The sequence below is a fragment of the Corvus hawaiiensis genome, chromosome 1 (genome assembly GCF_020740725.1).
Source record: "Corvus hawaiiensis isolate bCorHaw1 chromosome 1, bCorHaw1.pri.cur, whole genome shotgun sequence".
In the NCBI taxonomy this organism is placed as follows: domain Eukaryota; kingdom Metazoa; phylum Chordata; class Aves; order Passeriformes; family Corvidae; genus Corvus; species Corvus hawaiiensis.
Window position 1 is genome coordinate 32,702,038 of NC_063213.1, and position 21,370 is coordinate 32,723,407.

At 36.2% G+C, this 21,370-nt stretch overlaps 1 protein-coding gene across 4 annotated transcripts in view; it reads right to left on the minus strand.

Moving 5' to 3' along the window:
* Positions 1-232: 232 nt before the first annotated feature.
* SEPTIN7 (septin 7) overlaps positions 233-21,370 on the minus strand; it is an 81,977-nt gene continuing 60,839 nt past the window's right edge. For 3 of the 4 annotated variants that reach the window (XM_048299028.1, XM_048299037.1, XM_048299045.1), the window contains exons 6-15: positions 20,811-20,945; positions 17,742-17,859; positions 15,951-16,043; positions 14,633-14,729; positions 12,529-12,580; positions 11,500-11,625; positions 7,376-7,396; positions 4,499-4,634; positions 1,800-1,939; positions 233-1,250 (exon numbers count right to left, since the gene is read on the minus strand). In XM_048299028.1, the coding sequence (XP_048154985.1) occupies positions 1,211-1,250; positions 1,800-1,939; positions 4,499-4,634; positions 7,376-7,396; positions 11,500-11,625; positions 12,529-12,580; positions 14,633-14,729; positions 15,951-16,043; positions 17,742-17,859; positions 20,811-20,945 (958 nt within the window). In that variant the 3' untranslated portion in view covers positions 233-1,210. The remainder of the gene's footprint in view (positions 1,251-1,799; positions 1,940-4,498; positions 4,635-7,375; positions 7,397-11,499; positions 11,626-12,528; positions 12,581-14,632; positions 14,730-15,950; positions 16,044-17,741; positions 17,860-20,810; positions 20,946-21,370) is intronic. The other variant, XM_048299053.1, reaches the window with a different exon arrangement.

Genomic DNA, 21,370 nt, shown 5'->3' on the forward strand with positions numbered 1-21,370 from the left:
CTGGTGGGACACAGCATAGGGTGTGCAGGCACTTGGTGCCCTCTCCTGGGCACGACAGAAAGATCCTTGTTTAGCCAATTCAGAGCATGGCCATGGAAATGGGGTCTTCTACACCTTAAACTGATTCCTCAGATGAATCAAAGATGCAGGTCAATCAGAGAAAAAGTTCACACATTTCCCAGAGAAGTCCTCAGCTGTTCAACTCCATTAAAATTCCTGACACAGCAGCGTGTTACATCACAACATTGTTTATTATGTAACTTTTTACAATACAAACAAAAATACAGAAATGCAGTATATGAATACAGCTAAATGCAAAATGGTGATGTTTTTCTTGAGGCCATATTCCCATTTCTAGTAAAATAAAGAAAGACTGCACACAGGTAGAAACAGGTTGGTAGTTAACTCCACAATTTTGCCTAGAAATGACCTATAAATGCGTTTTCCTGCTACTTACCATAAAATGTAAAAAGGGAGTTAAAGGAAAGTTTTACTCACTGGTTCCTACCATATGAAAGAAGCTATATTCTATTTAGGAGGGCCAATATATGGAAAAATATCTAAATTAAATGTTATTACAAAAAATGAAGCAGTAATGAAATCCTTCTGGCTAAAGAAGTTACTAAATGAGAATAGCATATATTTAAAGAATCCAAAACATAAAAGGGTTGTTATAAAAAGCTTAGGTGCACTGTAAGCTTACAACTTTTGTTTTCCATGTGTCCTTTTAAACAATGGAAGTGTCAAAAATAGGGTCAACTGTGTTAGACTAAATTACATTACTGTATATGCTGCACTGAATGGAATTCTTGTATTATAATAATAGAGAAGCATTGTTTGCATCATATTATGGCAATTTATCCTCACTAAAAACCGTCTAGAGTCCTGCATTTTTAGATATCCTGTAAACCGTCAAACCACCAGAACATGATTGTACAACAGTAAAATGTTTTCTTTTGCATTAAAATGACACCTGTTTAAAAAAAAAATGAAAGAAGGTACTTAGAGCTGTTATTTTTCCAAGTACACAACACCCTAGACAACTCAAGGCATCTCATTCTCCATCAAAATTAACAAAAATTTGTCATGCTGTTAAATCCATTATTATGGATACGACTGGTGCAAAATTGGTCAAACGGATCCAACAAACACTGATGTCCAGGCTGGCATATTGGCAACTAATACATAACTGGTGGTCAAAATGATGCACTTAAAATATCTTCCCTTTCTTCTTATTCTTTTCCAAGGTTCTAAAATGACATGAAAAAAAAAAGTTTGTTAAATAATGCATACATGTTCTGATTTTTTCTTTTAATTACTAATATACACCTTTTAAAACAGGCATTTTAATGAGGCCTTACTGGTTGCAACACAATGGATGAAACTTGCTGTGTACACAGTACTTGTACTGTGTGAATCAAACAATGCAGTTATCACCAGATTTCCCCTCCCAAGGACTAAGGGAATTAAACATTTTAATTCTCAAAGCTTTAATTCTTCATCCCCCAGAAGTCTGATGCAATCTAGCAAGATAAACACTAATTTTTTACATAGATGTATTTATGTGTGGGTACCATGTTTTTGCAGCTAAAATCTGCTTTAGAAGCAAATAATCTTCCCACTATTGCTGAAATATGGTCATTTGTAACTAAAAGCAGTTCAAGATTTTTCTTGGCTTTTAAGTGACACCTCCACAGTGGTCAACAACCATGGATGGACCATTATTATCTCAGAAATTGCCTTTTAGCAGAAAGCTACAGAACTTTTACCATGAACTGCAGGACAAGACTCCAATTTACCTGGAAGAATTCTGTTGTTCCAAAATACGTTGTTGAGCCTCCCAGTTCGCTTTCTCGTCCTCAAACTGACGACGCTTTTCCTCCAACTCTTTGTGTTGTGCTTCCAAATTCTTTTTCATTTGCTCATGGCGTCGCTGCAGCTGTAGAAGATTATGAACAGAGTCAGTAAGTGCAGAAAACACAGCAACTTTTGGAACTGTAATAACAATATCAGTAGCTAAACTTACTAATGCAGCAAAATTATGTATTATATTTTTCTTTAGAGAAAGTAGCTCAGACTGAAAACTCTAAGGTGATAGGTACTGCCAATAACAGAAACCAAAAGGTTATTAATCCCATAACTTCATTTTACAGTTAATAGAAAATGCCCCAAATGCTGCCCAAGTTACAAATAGGATTTGTAAGCAGCTATGTTTGGCAAATAAAAGGAAATTTTAAAATACTTAGGTATTTGATGCAAACATTAAGCAGCAAATTGCAAAGCATTTGAGTACCAGTAATGCATAAAAGAGCAGCATCTTCGCCTTTCTGTGCGGGGTAAAAACCCCAAAACATTGATTTCATCCTATAGCATTAACTATATTGTGGATCTATCTGGAAAAAAAAATTAAGTGGATTAATTTATTCACTAATTAAATGAATCAGTATTATTGAAGAAGTGAATAGGCTACACTCCAAAACAGAATAAGAAGTCTCTCCTGCAAGTTGATGGGACAGACTGACAATCAAATGTGTTGTATGTGAGGATGGAAATACTTCTCAGGAAAAGTGATTCCTTTTGTGTGGTGTAATGTTTTTCTGAACTGAGTTAAATCATAGAATGGTTTGGGTTGGAAGGGACCTTAAGGATCATCTAATTCCAACCCTCCCGCCAAGGGCAGGGACATATTTTAATACACCCAGTTGCTCAAAGTACCATCCAACCTGGCCTTGAACATGTCCAGGGATGGGGCATCCACAACTTCTCTGGACAACCTGTTCCAGTGCCTCACCACTTTCATAATAAAGAACTTTCTCCTAATACCTGATCCAAACTTACTTTCTTTCAGTTTAGAGCCATTCCCCTTGTCCTGTCACTCCATACCCTTGTAAATAGTCTCTTTCCATCTTTCTTGTAGGGTCCCTTCAGTACTGGAAGGCCACAACTGGGTCACCACAAAGCCTCCTCTTTTCCAAGCAAAGCAATTCCAATTCTCTCAGCCTTCACTCATACAAGAGGTGCTCCATTCCTGTAATTGTGTTGGAGCAAGTCCAGAGGAGGCCACCAAGACACCGATGTCCTTTCTGTGCTGGGGACCCCAGAGCTGGATGCAGCACTCCAGGTGGGTTTTACCACAGTGGAAAAGAGGGGCAGAATCACCTCCCTTGACCTGATGTCCACACTTCAGAGAAAGTGATATAAAACTTCCTCTTTCTTTTACACAAACCCTTGAAAACGCATTTCCTTTTACACATTTTTACATGGCACTGTCTATTCCTACTTTTCTACATTTAGATAAATACAACAGGAGCTTACAAAGCCATGAATGGTGAAGAAAAAAGAAGAATCAATCGCATGAACATAAAGAGCTGGTTATCACAGGATACACTCAGTCAAAAAGTCATGAGAATAGTACATGAAAGCCAGAAATATTTTTGTTTGTTTTTCACATCATAAGGAGAATGTTCAGGCCAGAAGTATAAAAGGGTTCAAAAAGATTCAAGACAGAAACTGAGGAAGGATAAATCCAGTGAGTACAAAACCATGATCCTGATAAAACATCTAGCTTTAAAATCCTCAAATTGCTGACTGGTGTAACTTACTGTTTATATTCCCCCAAATCTATTCAGTTCTCAAAAAAAAAAAAAAAAGAAAAAAAAGAAACAAACCTAGATTGATTGTTTTTCTCCTCTGATCCAGTATACCTTGGCTCCCTGCAGTGCCTAAGCTGCCAAGCATTCCAACTACCCTTCCAAGTTTCCCCCTTTTTCCTCAAATATGGAGCCAAACTTTCTTTAGGAACTTTGACAGTTCTGAACTTCTCTATTAGGATTCTTGTGATAAACTGTTTTCCCAAAACTAAGAAAATTAGTTTTGCTTAAACTTCTAATTATAATAGTCCCTTTAAAAAATCACTTTCAGAACCCCTTGAAGCCTGTATGAAACCAGTTTCACTGTGAGGGCTTCATCTGGAGATGACAGAAATCAGAGCTAAGTATCCATAAAGTTTGTTCAAATGATACCAGAACACTGACAAAAACATATCCCTGACTCTTCCTTCATCTAGTAATTCTCGTTTAGTTGATTTCCTATAGGCATTGTGTCCAATTCCTGAAATACTTTTTCAATACACACAGCAAATTATCATTACTGCATTAGCTTATGTAAGCCATAAAAGTCTCAAGAACTTTTAAAATCACATGGAAGAGTAAGCACAAAATATTCCAAAGAAAAGGGAGAAAAAGAGGGTAAGGAAGTTAAGGAGTATTTTAACAGGCTATAACTGAAAATGAAAATAGAACGCATGTGAACATTAAAATTACATTTTAAGTTCAGACTTATTTCAGCAAATACAACATGCTGAGAAAGGAGAATGGTGTTGTCTTTACACATAAAAGCCAAGTATGGAATCAATTCTGTTGCAAAGTCTTGGCAAAAAGTTCCATCTCTACACTTGTTCGGCCTCAAGTTATATTGGTGTTTAAAACATTTTGATTACCTCAGCTTCAGAGTCCTTCAGTTTCTGAACTTTTTCTTTAACTTTCATCTCGAACACCTGTTCCATTTCCATTTCCATTTTTTTCATTTTGGCTACATGCTCCCTCCTTTCCTCCTCCATCTGTGCCAACGGGCTCCTGCCATAAATCCAGAAGAAGTAGTTAGCTAGTAAGAACTTTTTTCCCTGTCTGTTACATTAGGGCATCTGGAAAAAGCAAGATAAAAATGCTGAAGCAGTAAGATAAATACATCGCCGTAGGCACTGCTAGCTTAAATTCAATTTGCATTGTTACATTAACTGTTTAGATAAGCTTTACTCAAAAAGACATTTCATACAATGTCTTTTCCTCCCCCACAATTGATTTACATTACATTTGGGTTAACAGAAACTCTTGACTTTCTATCTGTAGAACCACCTGGTCATGGGAAGAGAGGAAATCAATGTTATAACAAGAATAAGAAAATTAGCATCTTCCAAGTGATCTTCAGGCATCTTTTCCTTCCCCATAATTCAAATATATACAAAAATTAATGGACGTAACAAGAAAATTAAGAGCGCTGCAGACTAAAGTCCTATTTTCTCTCTAAATCTTCATTGTTCCAAGTGAGCCCAAGAGTCATTTAACATTACAACTGTGTTGAATGCTCTGGTCATAGTTTTGACGAGAGATCAGCATCAAAAAAAAAGGTTTGGGCAACTGAACATCGGTACTTCAAAGTGTTAGTTGGAAGATTTTCCTTTAGAAATCTATTAATAAACATAATGTATAAAAATAATGTACATTATTTTTAATTTTTCCTATTGTATCTTTTCCTGGATTCTACTGGAGTTTTAAAGCTGTATAAGCCTGCTATCCATGTTATGGTGATATGGGTTTTAAATGGCAAGTTTCACTGTAAGTATCTAATAAAGCAGGATGATTGTGATCTAGTGATGATTGCTACACAGAGTTTTGTTAAAACTCTGCTGTTCCACAAAGAGCAATCAAAACAAATCACTGGCCTCTTGTTTCAGTTTTGGCTTAAAATGGCAAAGTTTTAATAACTATTGTGTTGGCAAAAATTAAGACCTGATTATATTTGGAATCGTTACAATCAACAAGCAGAGGATATCTAATGTAATGTATGCAAAAGTCACTCAGACCAGCAAATTGTAAAACAGAGGTGGCAAGCCTCAGTCCTACTAAAAATAAGATTTGTATTTTCATTTTCAAAAAAACCAAACAAAAGACAAAAACCCCAAAGAAACCCTGTTCTGATTCAAATCATGCAGAAAAAGCATTCTGAAACGAGAAAAATATTGGCTAACTTTCAGTGATAACTGAAGCATAATTAGCAGTATTGCTTTTAATTCAGAATTTGCCACGCATTCTGAAGGGAATGGAGGTTACATATCAAACATAGTTAAGGTCTACTTTGACCATTACTGGCTCATTTTGTCCTTCCTGCTCACCCATTTTCACCATCTAACCATGCAGTGAAAGCAAGCAATGTCATATGAACTCAGGGCTGTATGAATTTTTTTCTTAAATATCAGTATTTTTAAAGCTAATAATTGGAGGGGGACAAGGAGCAAGAAAATGGCATTTCCATTAAAAAAAAATTAATATGAATCTGAATTAATAGTTGCAACATTTGGATTTGTGAGCAAAATGCTGTATAATATACAGAACTGAAACTGATCTTCAGTTTAATTTTTATTTCAGCCCTTCAAAAGGCCAACTGCTAGCAACCTTTTTCAAGGAAAAAATTAATGGTTAAGCACAGGTGAGGTATGATAATGCACAAAAATACTAAGAAAGTGAAGGAAGAGGTGAGAGGTGAGTAGCAGTACTTGTGGAAGCTAAGCAGCTGTCAAAACAAGACTATTTTCTTTTAGAAATGTAAAGTTCTCAAATGCAACTGCTCTTCAAAAATTAATCTACAAAGTAGAGTAAATACTGACAAATCATTGCTGCAGTTTTAACTTGAAAAGGGAGCAGAACAGTCCTTTGATTGACAACTTAGTAATCCAATGGGGATGTCATGCAAGCTGTGTTTGAGAAAGCGGTAAAAGTCTGGACAGAAAATTTGATTAACTGACAAGAGAGCATTTACAGCTGAGAGCTTTACAAGATAGGACACAACTGGCTTTGTTAGGTCTTAAGTATGTGACACGGGTAAAAGCACATCACCCTGTATTTGAGGACAAAATTATACAAGAGACTTAAACAAAAAAACCCAAAAAACCACAAAAAAAACCCCAAGTTTTTTCACTGAAGGGGAAAAAACCCCACAAACCACTAAATAAAGATGTAAAACCTTTAACTGATTTCAGAGGACATGTGCTCTAGTAACAGTCCTCTAAGTTATTCTGCAAAAATTAAAAATTATTCTAGATATGTGCAAAGTGGAATCTCTGCAAGCAGGTCATAAGATAAAATCATAGTCAGAAATTACTGAAGTTACTAAATCCCCAATTCAATGAAGAATTGTAAATTTACAGGTAAGGATGAAAATTCCACTAATTCTTTATAAGTATCTATATAAAGATGACTGAGCTATGGATAGGAACTGGGGGAATTCCATAATTTATGCACTTCTATTGATTTTTGAAATTTGACCAAATTTGACTTGAATCTTAGCTAAAAGGCTTCTAAAGAGGATGGGTTTTTACAGAGGTATTTGTCACTGTAAGCATTTATAAATTCCTAAAATTTATGGCAGCACAGCTTTAGGGAAAAAAAAATAAACAAACCAACTGCTAGGGGAAAAAACAATGCCAAGAGCAGGATACGAGGAAACTGTTTTAAATTTGAAACATTAAACAGTGAAATCCTTTTTGTGTTTATAGAATTTTTGTCTTAAGTTTTTTGGAAAAATTTAAATGACCACTTACATGCCTTCAACTGTGTCAAATCTAAAAAACAAAAAATACAGAGGCTTAGCTTAGCATACTTAAATAAAACCACAAAACCAAAAAGCAATAATTAAAAAAGTAAATTCAATATTAATAGATTCCTAAAGCTAATTATGTGCTTCCCCCAAAAGCAAATTTTTCATACTAAAAGGAAAAACTGTTAGTTAAAGCTTGTTATATTTATTTCAAATTCAGCTAGTTAATCACTACACCATGTCAATGCTAACACAGGTTTGATGTGCAGATGCTTTCAGGAATAGTTTTCCTACAACATCTATGCTTTTAAAGAGATTTTAAATATTTTAGTGACATGAACCACCACTTGCTCTAAACAAGTTTTCGGAAACCAATGCCACCTGGAGGCTTATCTCCTCGTTTAGAATTTGTCAGCTAGCAGAGGACAGTGTATTGAACGCCCGGGAATGTTCTGGCGCTGCAGGAAGAGCACTTGGCTCCCACGGCCAGCAGAGGTCTCAGCGGCGGCTCGGCTGCAGTGCCACCTCCTCCGGGCACCGGGATGCTTCACCCAGGGTGCCTCGGCTCAGCGCAAAACGGGCTGAAAACAAGCTCTGATCTCACCATCCTGTCAGATGGGCTTCATGACATTAGAGCTGCTTCACAGAACTCACCAAGAATACAGGCAAAAGGAGCTGGAAGTGGTCCGGGTTTAGCAGTCAGAAGGACCTGAGCACTGTGTATTTTGTTACCCTGGATCGATGATGGATAAGGCCCATCTTTACAATGTACAATATGACATATAAAAGATGTCATTTCAATAAAAAAAATACGATTTTCACTAACGATAGCAGCTTCATACAGCAAACCAAAAATATTTCCCAAATTACAACTTCTAAATTTCAGAGCAAATGCCAATTTTCTCACGTCACATAGTACAGATGTAAAATTACAATTACCACATAATTTAAAGAGACAAGTTATCTACATATGTGAAGACTACCCTTGACATCTTATTTTTTTAATGGTTAGGATGATATTGAAAATATGAAAAATCAGACTAAACCTAAAATACAAAAAAGGTCCAAAACCATGGAAAATACATGCTTTGGATCGCTCTTAGGTTAACAAGTTACCTACAGAACAGTCAAGTTTCACCAAATTAAAGGAGGCAAATCAGAGATAAAATTATTAACTGGATAGAAAAAACCTATTTCAATTCATCTGCACAGTATTATTAAAACTTCTAACACATACTTCTATTTGTTTTCACATTTGCATTTTTGTCTAAAGAAATATGTTAACAGCTGCATGAAAAACTGAGATCTGCTACGATCATAAAAATACAGCTGTTTTAAAGGTACAAAAGGTCAATCCAGCCTCCAACAGCTGCCAGCAGGAGATACTTTTGGAAAAGTACAAGCACCACTGCATGTATGTATATCTCCTGGTATGTCTGCCCTCCCAGTCTCCAAAAAACCAGCAGCTTAGAGTTTCCAGAGCCAGGGGGTGTATCTGTGTTTAACCATATGCTTGTAATACCAGCAGGCAGCATCAGAGCACGTCTCCATCCTCACACAGAGACACAGGATCTGTCTCCCATGAAAGAATCGACACTGCCCCATTTTGAGACACAGATACTTCTTCCAAAAGGCAAGCAGGCAAGCATAAAATTCCTAAGGGGAGGCACAGATAAACTGTTAATATCTGTTCATCCCCCTCAATTTCCAGGAGGCACACGGTTATCAGGAAAATTCCTTTTATGCTGCTTCAACTATACTAGATTAAAAAACCAAAAGCTGCAAAAACACACTGAAGCCTAAAAAGCATGTTAAAGCTTAAAAAGAATTGCTGCAACTCAACATACAGTTAAGGTAAAAACAGAAAAATAGCATCAGCTGCTTCAAAACCAGCACATGCATTCAAGAATTTCATGTATTTACTTATTAAGTCACCCTGTGTTCTGGGGAACAAACTCTTACAAAATGTTCAAAATACTCTTTGTAAGTTTGCAATAGACTTTGCCATCTTTAAGATGGCTGAATCAAACTGCAATAATTTACTGATTCTCTTGAACAAAAAAAAAAACCCTGACAGCAAAGAGCATCAGTTGTATTTATTCATCTCTGAGCTACAGTACTGCAGTGTTCCAAGTAACAGATTTCTAATGAAGAAAATAGTTCCAGAGGGCACATTCACCTGGAAATATTCAGGTGGGACAGCACAGTGATCTGAAGTGACAGGAGATGCAAAATAAGCATGCTTCAGAAAGCAAAATAATTCCAGATCCTCTTAGTGTAGAATCTGGCTCCAATAAAAAGGATCAGCAATGCTATCAGAAAGTGAGTGGGGTGGAAGGGTGAACGAAGGTCACAAAGAGTTTTAAAACCTACTCATAGATGCATTTTTGTATAAAATAACATCTTACTGTGTCTGCAACATGGGAATAAAAAAATTATTTTAAAAAAAAGTCACTGTTCTTTCTAAGAATGCAGAATAACCAGTCCTTACTTGGATGAGGTAACAGACTGAGTTTGTAGGTGCAGACTAACACAAAACAAAAAACGGTGAAAGTGTTATCACTGAAATTCAGATTTTTCAAAGTCTAAGGAAAACAAACTAAGATTTTGAAAGGTATATAAGAAACCCCAGTATTTAACAACACACAGAAAAATGTAAACAACTTCCTTTGATAATCCCAAATAACAATGGGGAAAAAAGTTAATAACAGTACAGTAAAAAGCATAGTAATAGCAAGTTAGAAGTCCTGGAGGAAATGCAGAATCTTCTCTTCTGCACTTCTATTACTACATTTTCACCTGACATACTTGCTATGTGCACTCAGAAGCCTTGAGATATGAGTCAGGGATAACATGATGGCAAGAAACATAACAGTGAGAAGAAGTAACCACAGTGTTATGGACACACATATTTGAAAACCAGTATTTTTAAGACTTGACCTCATTAGAAACTCTACTTAAATTCAAGTACACTTCTGAAGAGTTGCTATAACTGACATAAACTATTACATTTTTTGTCAGTGCTGAGCAGTGATGTCTCACATAAGCTCACACTAGATGAAACTAAGTCATGTCCACTTAAATCATTCCCTCACAGCCACTTTAAAAGCATTAACAGAGTGTACAATAGACATTTCTTTAGTGAAAAATGGCTCTGTAGCTGTCATATGGATGAAAATAGCAGGTATTTCCAACTAATTTCAGGGATCTTTTTCAGGAAGAAGAGTTGTAACTTTGCATACCAAGCTGAAAAGAACAGTACCCTATATTTCCACAGAGAACTTTGTACTTAAATATAGTACAACAAATAAGAGCATCACTAATTATTAATTATTTAATCACTAATTGCTATGGCTACAGTTACTACATGCAGAGCAGGACATTTAAAAGTGTAGCTATTCTCAAATAGCACTATACAATTCAGAATACAGTTGAGCCTACTTTTAAACCTTTCAATAACTTCATCAGGTTGGCAAATAACTTCTTGTGAGAGGTTAATAAAAATTACATATCAGGGTTTGAAAACAGCAGCTAAAAAAGTGCCCAAACACTGCGTTGCAACTCACTTCTCACAAAAGATAATGATGTCGCAATAATTTCCCTGCCATGGTAAGCAGCCACATGAGTAGCCAGAGCAGCATTTCAAAGATGACAGTAGCAGGTCTGCACTTTCAGAGTTTATAAACAAATATGAATCCATTCTTCTCAAAAATATCCTTGACACTGAGTACTGATCATTCACGCAGAAGAACCAATAATTCCAAAAGTAACATGTAAACCAAAATAGAAACACTAATGCACAAAAACTTAGCAGTACCAGAGAAATAAAACTCCACATAAATGTAAGGGTTCTCTTCAAAACTGAATCTATTAATTAACATGTTCAGTGAAACTAGTGTAAACCTCAGTGAAGGAGGAAAAAACCCCAAATTACAAGTAAACAAGAGGCATATAGTTTCAGACACAGCAAAGAGACAATTGACTGAAGGCTATAGACATACAAACCCACCACCACCTCTCCCCAAAAAACCCAAAACTGAAAATACCACCACACATTCACAAAACCAATCCAACAAGAAGAGGAGAGTAAAAAGATTAAAGTGCAATACAGACTTAACAAGAACTTACTTTGTTAGCTGCCCCTTATTTTTGTTGTTGTCAACACCGTTGTATGTAACAGCTGCCAGTTTTCTGCTTCTGTAGTTCTCATAATGTACATTGTTAGTGACATCCTTCAAGTCCTGCATATGAGTTCTGTCAATAAGTGTAATTTATCAGCTTAGTGCACAAATACAAAACACTGTCCGAAAAATCAGTCCATGTTCATTTTGCAGATTGACTTGAATTGAATTATATCTCTCCATTAACATCCCATTCCCCATGATGTTGTTACTCTATTATTTGAATCACAGCTGTCAAGACAGCAAAGGCACAGAAATTCCACATTATTTTGCACTGAACTATCTAAAGCTTGCAATATTCCAAACACTAACTTACAGGGCCAGTCTTTGGAAACTTTGAGTTCTGTGGATAAACTTGCAGGTATTTGATAGGCAGATAAGAAAACTGTGTATTACTACTGCAGTAGGTGAGAAAAAGCATGTCAGGCAAGAAACAACAAGCCAAAACTTCCTAGTTTCTATCTTTTAATTCTACAAAAGCTAAAAATGTTAAGCTCAAGACTAAGCTAAAAGCATTAGTTTCTTTTCACAATTTTCCATTGTCAGCCTGGAGAAAAGCAAAGCTCAGTATCAAACCAACAGTTGTTACAGCAGATGTCTAGTGGACTGCTGGGAGCACAGGACTCAGGACCTAACACAACAAAGCACAGGTAGTCTTGCTTTAGGTAAATTTTCAGTGCTAAATCTTTTAGAAAATGCCTACAACTAAGTACAAATCAGCACTAACACGTAACTCAGGTTCCTATGGACTATCACAATATTCCAGAACAAGTAATCACAAAAAATTCACTATCAACACCACTGCTTGCTAAATATGTGGTTAAACAAGATACCATAAAATGTAAGATAACTGTTTGCAATTAAAAAAATGGGAATTCATATGAACTCACTATCTCAAATTCTTTTTTCTCCAATATACAATTTCCCAATCTCTCAGGCATACCAGAGAACTTAATGTTACCTGTCAGTTACTTACCTTATCAACATGTTCCTCAGAATTGTGAAGTCACAGTGTTCACCATTTTCAACTGCAAGAAGACATAAGCTTTTGTTGAGATGTCAACCAAAATCTGTGCCTTACACAGAGGTAAGATGTCATCCATCTACATTCATTCCACCAACAAATTACTTCTACAGCCTTTCCTTACTCAAACATGTGTTAGCAGAAGGAAAGCAATAATAATATAACTATATTAATGTGTCTAACTAGCAGAATTTCTATGCTCCGCTAAGCCATACTGGCAAACTGTACTCTGAGTCAGTGCAGCAGAATAAGCTACCACAACAGAAACACAGTTTTGCCAGTTTAACTGTTTGATCACTTGGATGCCTACTAGTACAGCTGTGCAAGGATCAGACACTAAGTGAAGACCTCAGTCTAGATCCAGCTATACCCAAAAACCTTTAAAAGACAGACTCAACCTGTTTCTCCCTGTGCAATAAGTTGCAGAAGTCTTTATTTTAATTTTAATATAGCTTTAGCTCTTTATTAATGAAGCAAAGGAAGGTTGTGTGTATTGTGAATTTGATGCACCTACCTACAGATCAAGAGAGAACTGGCAGCTGTCATTAGATGCCACCTATTCCACTGAGCCTATCATCCCACTAATGTAGAAGAGGCTGATGCTGTGAGTGGCATTTCCCTGAGAGATCATGAAATGACACTGGATAAAAATGCACGTTCCAGAACTCCCTGATGTGCAGACAGAGAAGGCAACACACAAAGCTCTTAGCGCACACAAAATAAAGGCACAGGGCAGGTTCCAATGTGCCTCTGAAGTTAAGACAGACATTTTCATGGGGAGGCGAGAAAAAAACAGGATGAAGGAATTAAAATCGCCCAAGTAAATTCAGTGAGTCCTACAGAAAAATGCAGAACATTGCCACTTTGTGTGTTCATTATTGCATTATTTTAATCCATGGTTTTACAGAGAGTGGTAAATTCCGCTCAGATGGTACATGAAGTCATACTCTCAAAAAAGCAGCATCTTGGTCCTTAGCTGACAGACTGCAAGCCACTCCAAGAGGTTCCTTTCAGTTAGGCTAGCTCTTCCCTTCCAAAAGTCATACAGTCGCGAACATGAAACCTTTCAGAAATTTGTTTTGAAATAAAGAAAAGCAGCACTATTTTGCACATCTCCAAATGCCAACACAAGAGCCTGAAATAAAGCTTGATCCTCTGTGATGCAGCTGGTTTTTACTTTCTGCCAAACCTCATTTCCTGCCAGACATGTACTTCAAAGTGTTACAGCATTCCTTTTTAAAGTACTGGTCCATACACTACTTGTTGGCTGGGGTTTTTTTCTGTTTTATACTGCATCCAATTTATAGTCCATTGCCCTTGGAAGGCAGAAATAGCGAGGAAAAAAATATTCTCTTTATTCAATACATGCACACCAAAGGAAAAAACTCAATGATCATGGAAAAACAGTCTAAGAGTGATTGTTTTACTACAGAGCATGGTGCAAGTCATGCCATGTGCCATTTGAAATATATGAATGGCATTAAAGCACAAGAAATGGTTGCCAGAACATGCAATAATCTTCAAGTCTCTATAACAGTAGAAAGTAAGTTTTAAACAAATTAAAAAAAAAAAAAACCAGAAAATGAAAGAAAAAAGTATTCTATTCATTACCAGGTACCTTTCTGTTGCTACACCCCAGCACTTAAGACTCAGATGTTTTAGGGAAAACTGAATTTGAATTTACGACAATAGAACTGATCAAATTAATATTTATAATGTGAATACTGTAGAAAGAATAATTTAATACACAAGTTTTAGATGAAGATAATTAAGGTAAGAAAGCTAGAAAACAACTGTAATTTAAGCCACATCATCACCTGCAGTAAATTACTACAGGTTTTACAATTCCTCACTGAGGCTTCAACAGAAATCTGCTTGCAAAGTTACGCGTTGCCAAAACCTTTACCTTGTTCCAATAGTGTCAGAATAACAAAATGATATATTAAATTCATTTCCAGATCAAAGACCATTCAAATTAAGCATTTCAAACATTTAAAATACAGGCTCATGTCTAGTAAGTTTTAAATGGATTAAAAAAATCACAAGAAAGCCTTACCTTCTGCAACACCCCATGGGTACTGCCTTCCTCTAACTCTCTTGCCATTGACTTCAATGATCGTATTACTACCTACCACAGCAAGAGGTAAACGGTCCTACAAGATAAAGTACGACTTTAAAAATCAAAATCTACTGCCAAAAGATACTGAAAGCATGCCCATGTATCAACTTGACATAAGCCAGGTCAGTGCTGTAACTCTGCAATGCAGCTACCCCAGAAGTGCAAGAATAGTGATGTTTATTGACCTCTGCCCAGTTGAATGACTTATATATACACACACTCCCCTTCTGAATTCCTTATGCTGCTGGATTCTGTAAATCTAGTTAAGAAACAGACATCACTGTTAGTAAGCTAAGCAAGAGGCAAACCATTTCCTATTTACTCAACTGCACCATTATTTACCAATTCATATTCCCACTGGCTACTAGGGCTGCTACTTGGACTAGATCTTGTACCCAGTTTACAAAGGTTTGGCAAATAACTAAATCAAGTTCTTGTTCTCAGCTAAACCAAGAATGCCTCCAGTCTAACAAGCAACAAAGGAGCCAAGAGCAGCTTCAAGGGGCAGAAAGGGACACGGTACAAAGCTAAGTACTCTGCACTTCTGCCTTTGCTTTTATTCTGCTCTTCTCTAGGCTTAGTCCCAGAACATCTTCCATTTTTGTGCTATTTGTGTTTATCTATCCTACGAGATTTTCCCAGTAACAAAAAAATTTAAAAGATCTTACAAGCTGTTATAGCTACTGAACAAAGAGAAGCAAGGCTCAAGAAACATATACAACATGGACTCCAACATGAAAGAACAAACTGAAAACATGAGTAAACTAAGAAAAGCCTTTCAACATCCTGACAGTCCTTTTGATTTTCTTTAGCCATTCATCTCCATTAAGGTTTCAGTGTATCAATCAGCCAGAGTGCTATTAGCTGTAATGCACACACTTCATGCCACTGCACACCTCCGTCTGAACGACACAACCCTTGCCTCCTTCAAAGCTCAGAACTGAAAAAAAATGTGGTAGGCGGATAGAAGTCAAATTAGGATGAATTTTAAAAAGTCATCTTTAAGAGCTCATTAATGAACATGTCATCTAGTGCTCTCATTCTGAATTTTAGCCATTGAAGGACTTAGACAGATGACTTGATAATGTCATTCACTGCTTCTGATAAGGAACAATGACCCCCTTAGGACAGCTTTACATCTGATTTCTATCTTCTAAACATTTTGGTGGGCTCTTCATTAACAACAGAATGCTTTTCAAACTCAACCCCCCCTTGGCCCCTCCATAAGCACTTCTTCAAAAGAAAATTAGTTTACCTTTATCTTTTTAACAATCTTATTTTCTTCTTCATCATCTGTTTCTGGAAATTCATATATTTTAATTTTGTGCTCTTGGATTTCTTTCATTATCTAGAAACAAAATTATTATTTGTTTGAGGATTTTTTTGCTGCAGTCTGCTTCTCCTCCTTCTGTCAGATATATAAAATCCTTTAGATTTAGGTGACTTAAATTACAACATAGAACTTACACATGTTTAACACCCAAGGGGTTCACAGTATGACCATCTCTTCTTAGCCAGGAGAAGACATAATCAGAGCTAGAGTCTCCCAGCTACCAGAATATTATCCACCAGTACAAGACAGCAAAAATTAATACTGGTTTTCTACAACGGGACAAGTAAGAGGTTTACCCTAATGGGAATTCTACCTGCATACAATTAGGTGCAAAACCTAATACAACACAAATTGTCAGACTAGTCTCACAATTGAGTCCCTTAAAAAACCCAAATATTTGAATGGATAATCGCAGGCACACTTTATCCCTTTGAGGTCCCACAATGGCTACTGCTGTCACTCCTATTCTTTTCTGTTTCTAGCACACCTGACCATCAGGTGCTTGAAGCAGGATCACCTGCCTATTTTAATAGAGCTTGTGACTGATAGACTAACTAGCAGTTAGTAGTGTTGAAAAATACTTGCAAGCACTAATGGAAATTTAAGAATAACTGAGAGCATCATCAAAAAAGTGACTACTGTTTTGATGCTCTATTTGTCTGAAGGGTATTTTTAAAAACAAGCTGATTAGTTTTGCAGAATTTTAGAATGGAAAAATATTAGACCATTTAGCTGACAGCTGCACTGCAGAGCCCTGGGGAATATTTCTGGCTCATGGGCTTGCAGTCTTAAGAGAACTTAAGTTTCTAAATCATGCAAGGACTTATTTTCAAAGTTTGGTTTGGGAAAGTCTCCCCTATTTAACATCCACTCATTGATAAAGCTGCTTATATGTTTAGAAATATTCAGTGTTCTACTATTTTTTACTTCCATTTTGTAATCTAATTTTTAATCTAACATAATTAAATCAAGAGTTTTACACACAACATCTCTAAATGCTACCTTCTTTTCAGAACTCTGTGTTCTTCTAAACTAGGACTTGACAGAGTTCAGTAAAACAAACTTTATGTCTTGTCTTGTTCTGGGTCCTCCTTGTCCTCTTCATACAATACTACAAAGCTTAACTATTCTACTCTGATTAAGTAGCTGAAAATAAAACATAAACCACTTGTAGACACTCACAGCAAATATATTCTACAAGTACAAAGACATCGTATCAGTTGTATCAATGTTATAATTATCTCACCATCTTTAAAATGCATCACCACACCCAAGAGTGAACAGGTTTACTGATTCTCATCTAGTACCTGACGTATCTTTAATAAATGCACTGCATCAATGTGGAAGTGAACACCACAGTGCAATCAGTAGTACTGTGATACTGCTGAATACCTTCTTTTTTTTTTTAACACACTTCTGTTAGGCACCTAAATCTTGAAAGCTTTTTTCCTCCCTTACTGATTTTTATCTCAGCAGTGAATTATTTCACTTGCCAAGAAACACACTATACTTGAAACCTCTTCCCCTGAGGACAGAAACAAGATTATTTCACCAAGAATTATAATTAAATCTAGAGATATAAATTACTTAGCTTTGCTGTCTCGAGTTATTGCTTCAGGGTTTAAACTTTGCATGCAAGTTAAATCTCACCATTTCCATAGATATCAACTTACTAAATTATCCTACGTTGTCAATATTAATTTTTCAACTCACCTGTTTTTTAAATTGTTGGCATTCCTCAGGTGTAAGTGTGTCTGCTTTGGCAATAAGTGGAATGATATTCACTTTTTCATGCAGGCGCTTCATAAACTCTATATCCAAAGGCTTAAGTCTGAAATACAGCATTAGAGCTTTGCAATTTATATTAATTAAACAAGATTGTACAAATGATGAGATTTGTCCTGACAACTACTCTTAAGACACTGATTTATGAGTGACAGATGACTGAAAATGAAAAGGCTACCTGCAATTATTACAGGAAATCCCCTAGATTGTATAATACTAATATTACTAGCAGTCATGAGACTTCTCCTAGCTGAAATTACACTCATTTAAGCAAGTGATAAGAACTCTCTTATGAAGGTAGTAAAGTTTGTGTTATTAGCTGGAAGATAATCCCACTTAAAGCCTGACTGGTAAGAGATCACAGTTCTGAATTATGCTCTGTTCACACACAGCTGCAGGTTCTGAAAGCCATGTCTTAGTATGCTTCTTCTTGAGAGTGGGCTAGGAAGCTTTTTTTTTAAGACCTTAAGATCGCTGAAGACAGTAACCTCTGTGACCTATGTACAAATGAATTAGAAATATCTCATCTCTAAACTGCTATATAAAACAAAAAACAGTTATGAAAGTGGATGACAGTGACAAAAACCAAACCACCATACAGGTATTGGATGGCTCGGTGGTAGTATATTCACCATCTATATGGATCAAAGTGGTCGGTATTTCCTGTTTTCTGAGGTAAAACTAGAGAAGTTTCGATACATTACCACTTCAGAATTATAGCAAGCTTAGTCAGGCTTAAAGGATTCACTTAAAAGATTTAACAAGATTATTCTTCATATAAAAGAAATTAGTATTAGGAACATTAAAACCAGATTCATTTGGTAACGAAATTTCTGAAAACCATACATAAAAGAATGAAGAAGATATTTTAACATTTAGTAACTTAATTTTAACATTTTCTACCTGTCACTGAATTTCACCAGTTCTCAACATGTTTCCATTAAATATCTAACATTAAAGCACATCTATATTATACGCACTTTTTTGGTTATCCAATCACCTTAATATGCTTTCCCTCTACTTGCTTCAAAAAGCTATCTAGGGCAGCAACACTGGGTTTGGGCAGCTGCCAAAGCAGAGTTGATCAAAACAACAGTGAACACGTAAGGACCTGGGAGTTTACAGTGGAGACTGAAGCAGGAAAGCTTTACTTAAAGATCCCAGAATTGCAGAAAGATGGTGAATTCCATCAATGCCCCATTCACTTACCTGGAAGGCTCCTCCTGCCCCTCCACCCTCTCCCCCTGCTCCCACAGAAACCAATTCAATCAGTTCAGGTGTTTATGGGAATACTAGCTAAAAACAGTGGGCTGCATTAAATGAAAGGACTTAAACTGTTGATTTTTAATTTCTATATTTCTAAATAAGGCTTTTACAAATGTAAAAGGACAAGTAGAAGTAAGTTCACCTATAAATGCTTTTAATTCAACGTAAATATAATCATGCATTAAGAGTGAAGAGGACACTACTTGGTGGGTTAGATGTGCTGCTGTCTGCACAGGAAACAGGAGCAAAGACTGCATCACCACAAAAACCAGGTAGGAAGTGAGCTCTGTCCTTTCAGAGAGGGCAGCATCTTAAAAGAGGAAATGAATTGCTAAAAGCAGCACCAATTTTCTTCATTAACTTCCTTACTTAGATGACAATTCTAAGCATTTATTCCAGTAATTGAAAAACAGTATGCAAACCTAGCATAATTTTACACCTTTTTCTCCCCTAAAAATAACATGAAATACCTGTAACAAGTAATATACTTCTACAGCTTTTAGCCTCACAGATTTAGTGACCAAATGTTAGTCTATCAGAAACACTACCTTTCTCTTTCCTTAGGAACAATTTGTACCTCCCACTGATTTAGGAAGTTCTAACACATAAGGAGGTGTGTAGAGATGAGACATGTTTTTTGAAGAATCTGAAAATTAGCTCAGAATCAATTGGCTAACACAAGGAATCATCCTCCCTTTATTTAAATTACATTTTGGATTTTGCATACTAGTAAAACAACATGTCAAGAATTCAGTATTTGCATTTAAAACTGACATGAATGTTCAGCAAAACTGGCATTACAAACATGGCTGTTAAACAACAAAAAAATACTTAATAAAGGCAAGTCTACATAAGAAACTCCACCCTCTGACATTTCTTTCCATATTTGGAAGTATCTGTACAGTTCAAAATTATTAGAACCATTCCAATGCTAGCTACAGAAGCTAAGTGTAATAGCTGGCATTTTTTACTGCCTGAGGAATACTCTTTAAATTCCTTCATCACTCCCTTCAACAAGTTTTACTACTTCTGACCTACACAATAGAATAGACTTACACTTATCTTCGTCTACTTCTGGTTTTGAAGGTATAACTCAAGAGTCTCTGACAAATTTCATCATGATACCATGATAAGATGCTAAGCAACCAGTTTCAGATAGTCAATCTGTACCTAACAAACCCTGGAAATGCAGTTCTCCCTGTCTACCACTAGATAGAAGTCTGATCAAGTTAAACACCAAGCAGAGGTGGAAGATAACATAGTAACTGAAAAAAAATCTGCAATGTCTACACTGGAATTGCCACTGGACAAAATACTACACACCAAGTGAACTAAAGCATGCTTACAAGGATGCATGAAACTTCCCATCTATAATTTAGCATTAAAGGGAGTGAGGAAGAGTGGAAATGAAAAATCTTGTTGCTTGACATGTGAACCAGTTTCTCCTTCTAATGTGATCTAAAGACATAGATATCACAGACCTGGCACTTGTCAATGTCTTTGTATTTTTCATTGCTAGAACTCTGTTTTTCTTGTTATGCAATTAATGTGCAATCTTATTTTCTGGTGTTTGGCTTGCCAACGTTCGACAAGCCAAAGTAAACTCCTCTTTGAAATGAGGCATGATCTGCAGGCCATTAAGAAAATCCTATCTGGAACTTAGATTGCCAAATTTGGATACTTATATGAGATAGGAGACAGAATGAAAACATAAAATACATTAATACAAACCCATGTCCTGAAGGAGCAATGAAGTATAAACAACACTGCACTCTATTATCTGGCATCTGGCGTCTGTTCACTCGAGATTCTGCATTCAGGTAGTCCTCAAACTTACTGTCAATGTAGTCGATAACTGGCTGCCAGCTGTAGAGATTATATGAATAAAAACCTGTAAGTTACATTATTTACGTAAAGAAATCTGGTTTTGCTGAGAAATAGATGGTCACCATTTCCCCACAGCTTGGGTTGATTTTTTTTTTGTTTCACTTTTCATTTGCTTTTTAAAATTAAGATTCTTCTACACTGCAATTCAAGAGACCGACTCCTCAACTTAAAATTGAGTTACATAGTTCCGAAGATACAATGTGTGAGTCCACTGAAAAAACCTTTCAAACACAATCACCGTCATCGTAAAAGCATAAACTAGAATACTTAAGAACAGTAGCCAAAGGAATATGCATCACTGAACACATCTTGTGACAGCATGGAAGATGGTTCAGCACACTGCACAAATTGCATAAAGAGCCAAACGCACCATTCAGTTTAAGGGGAAAAGATGGCAGCATTTC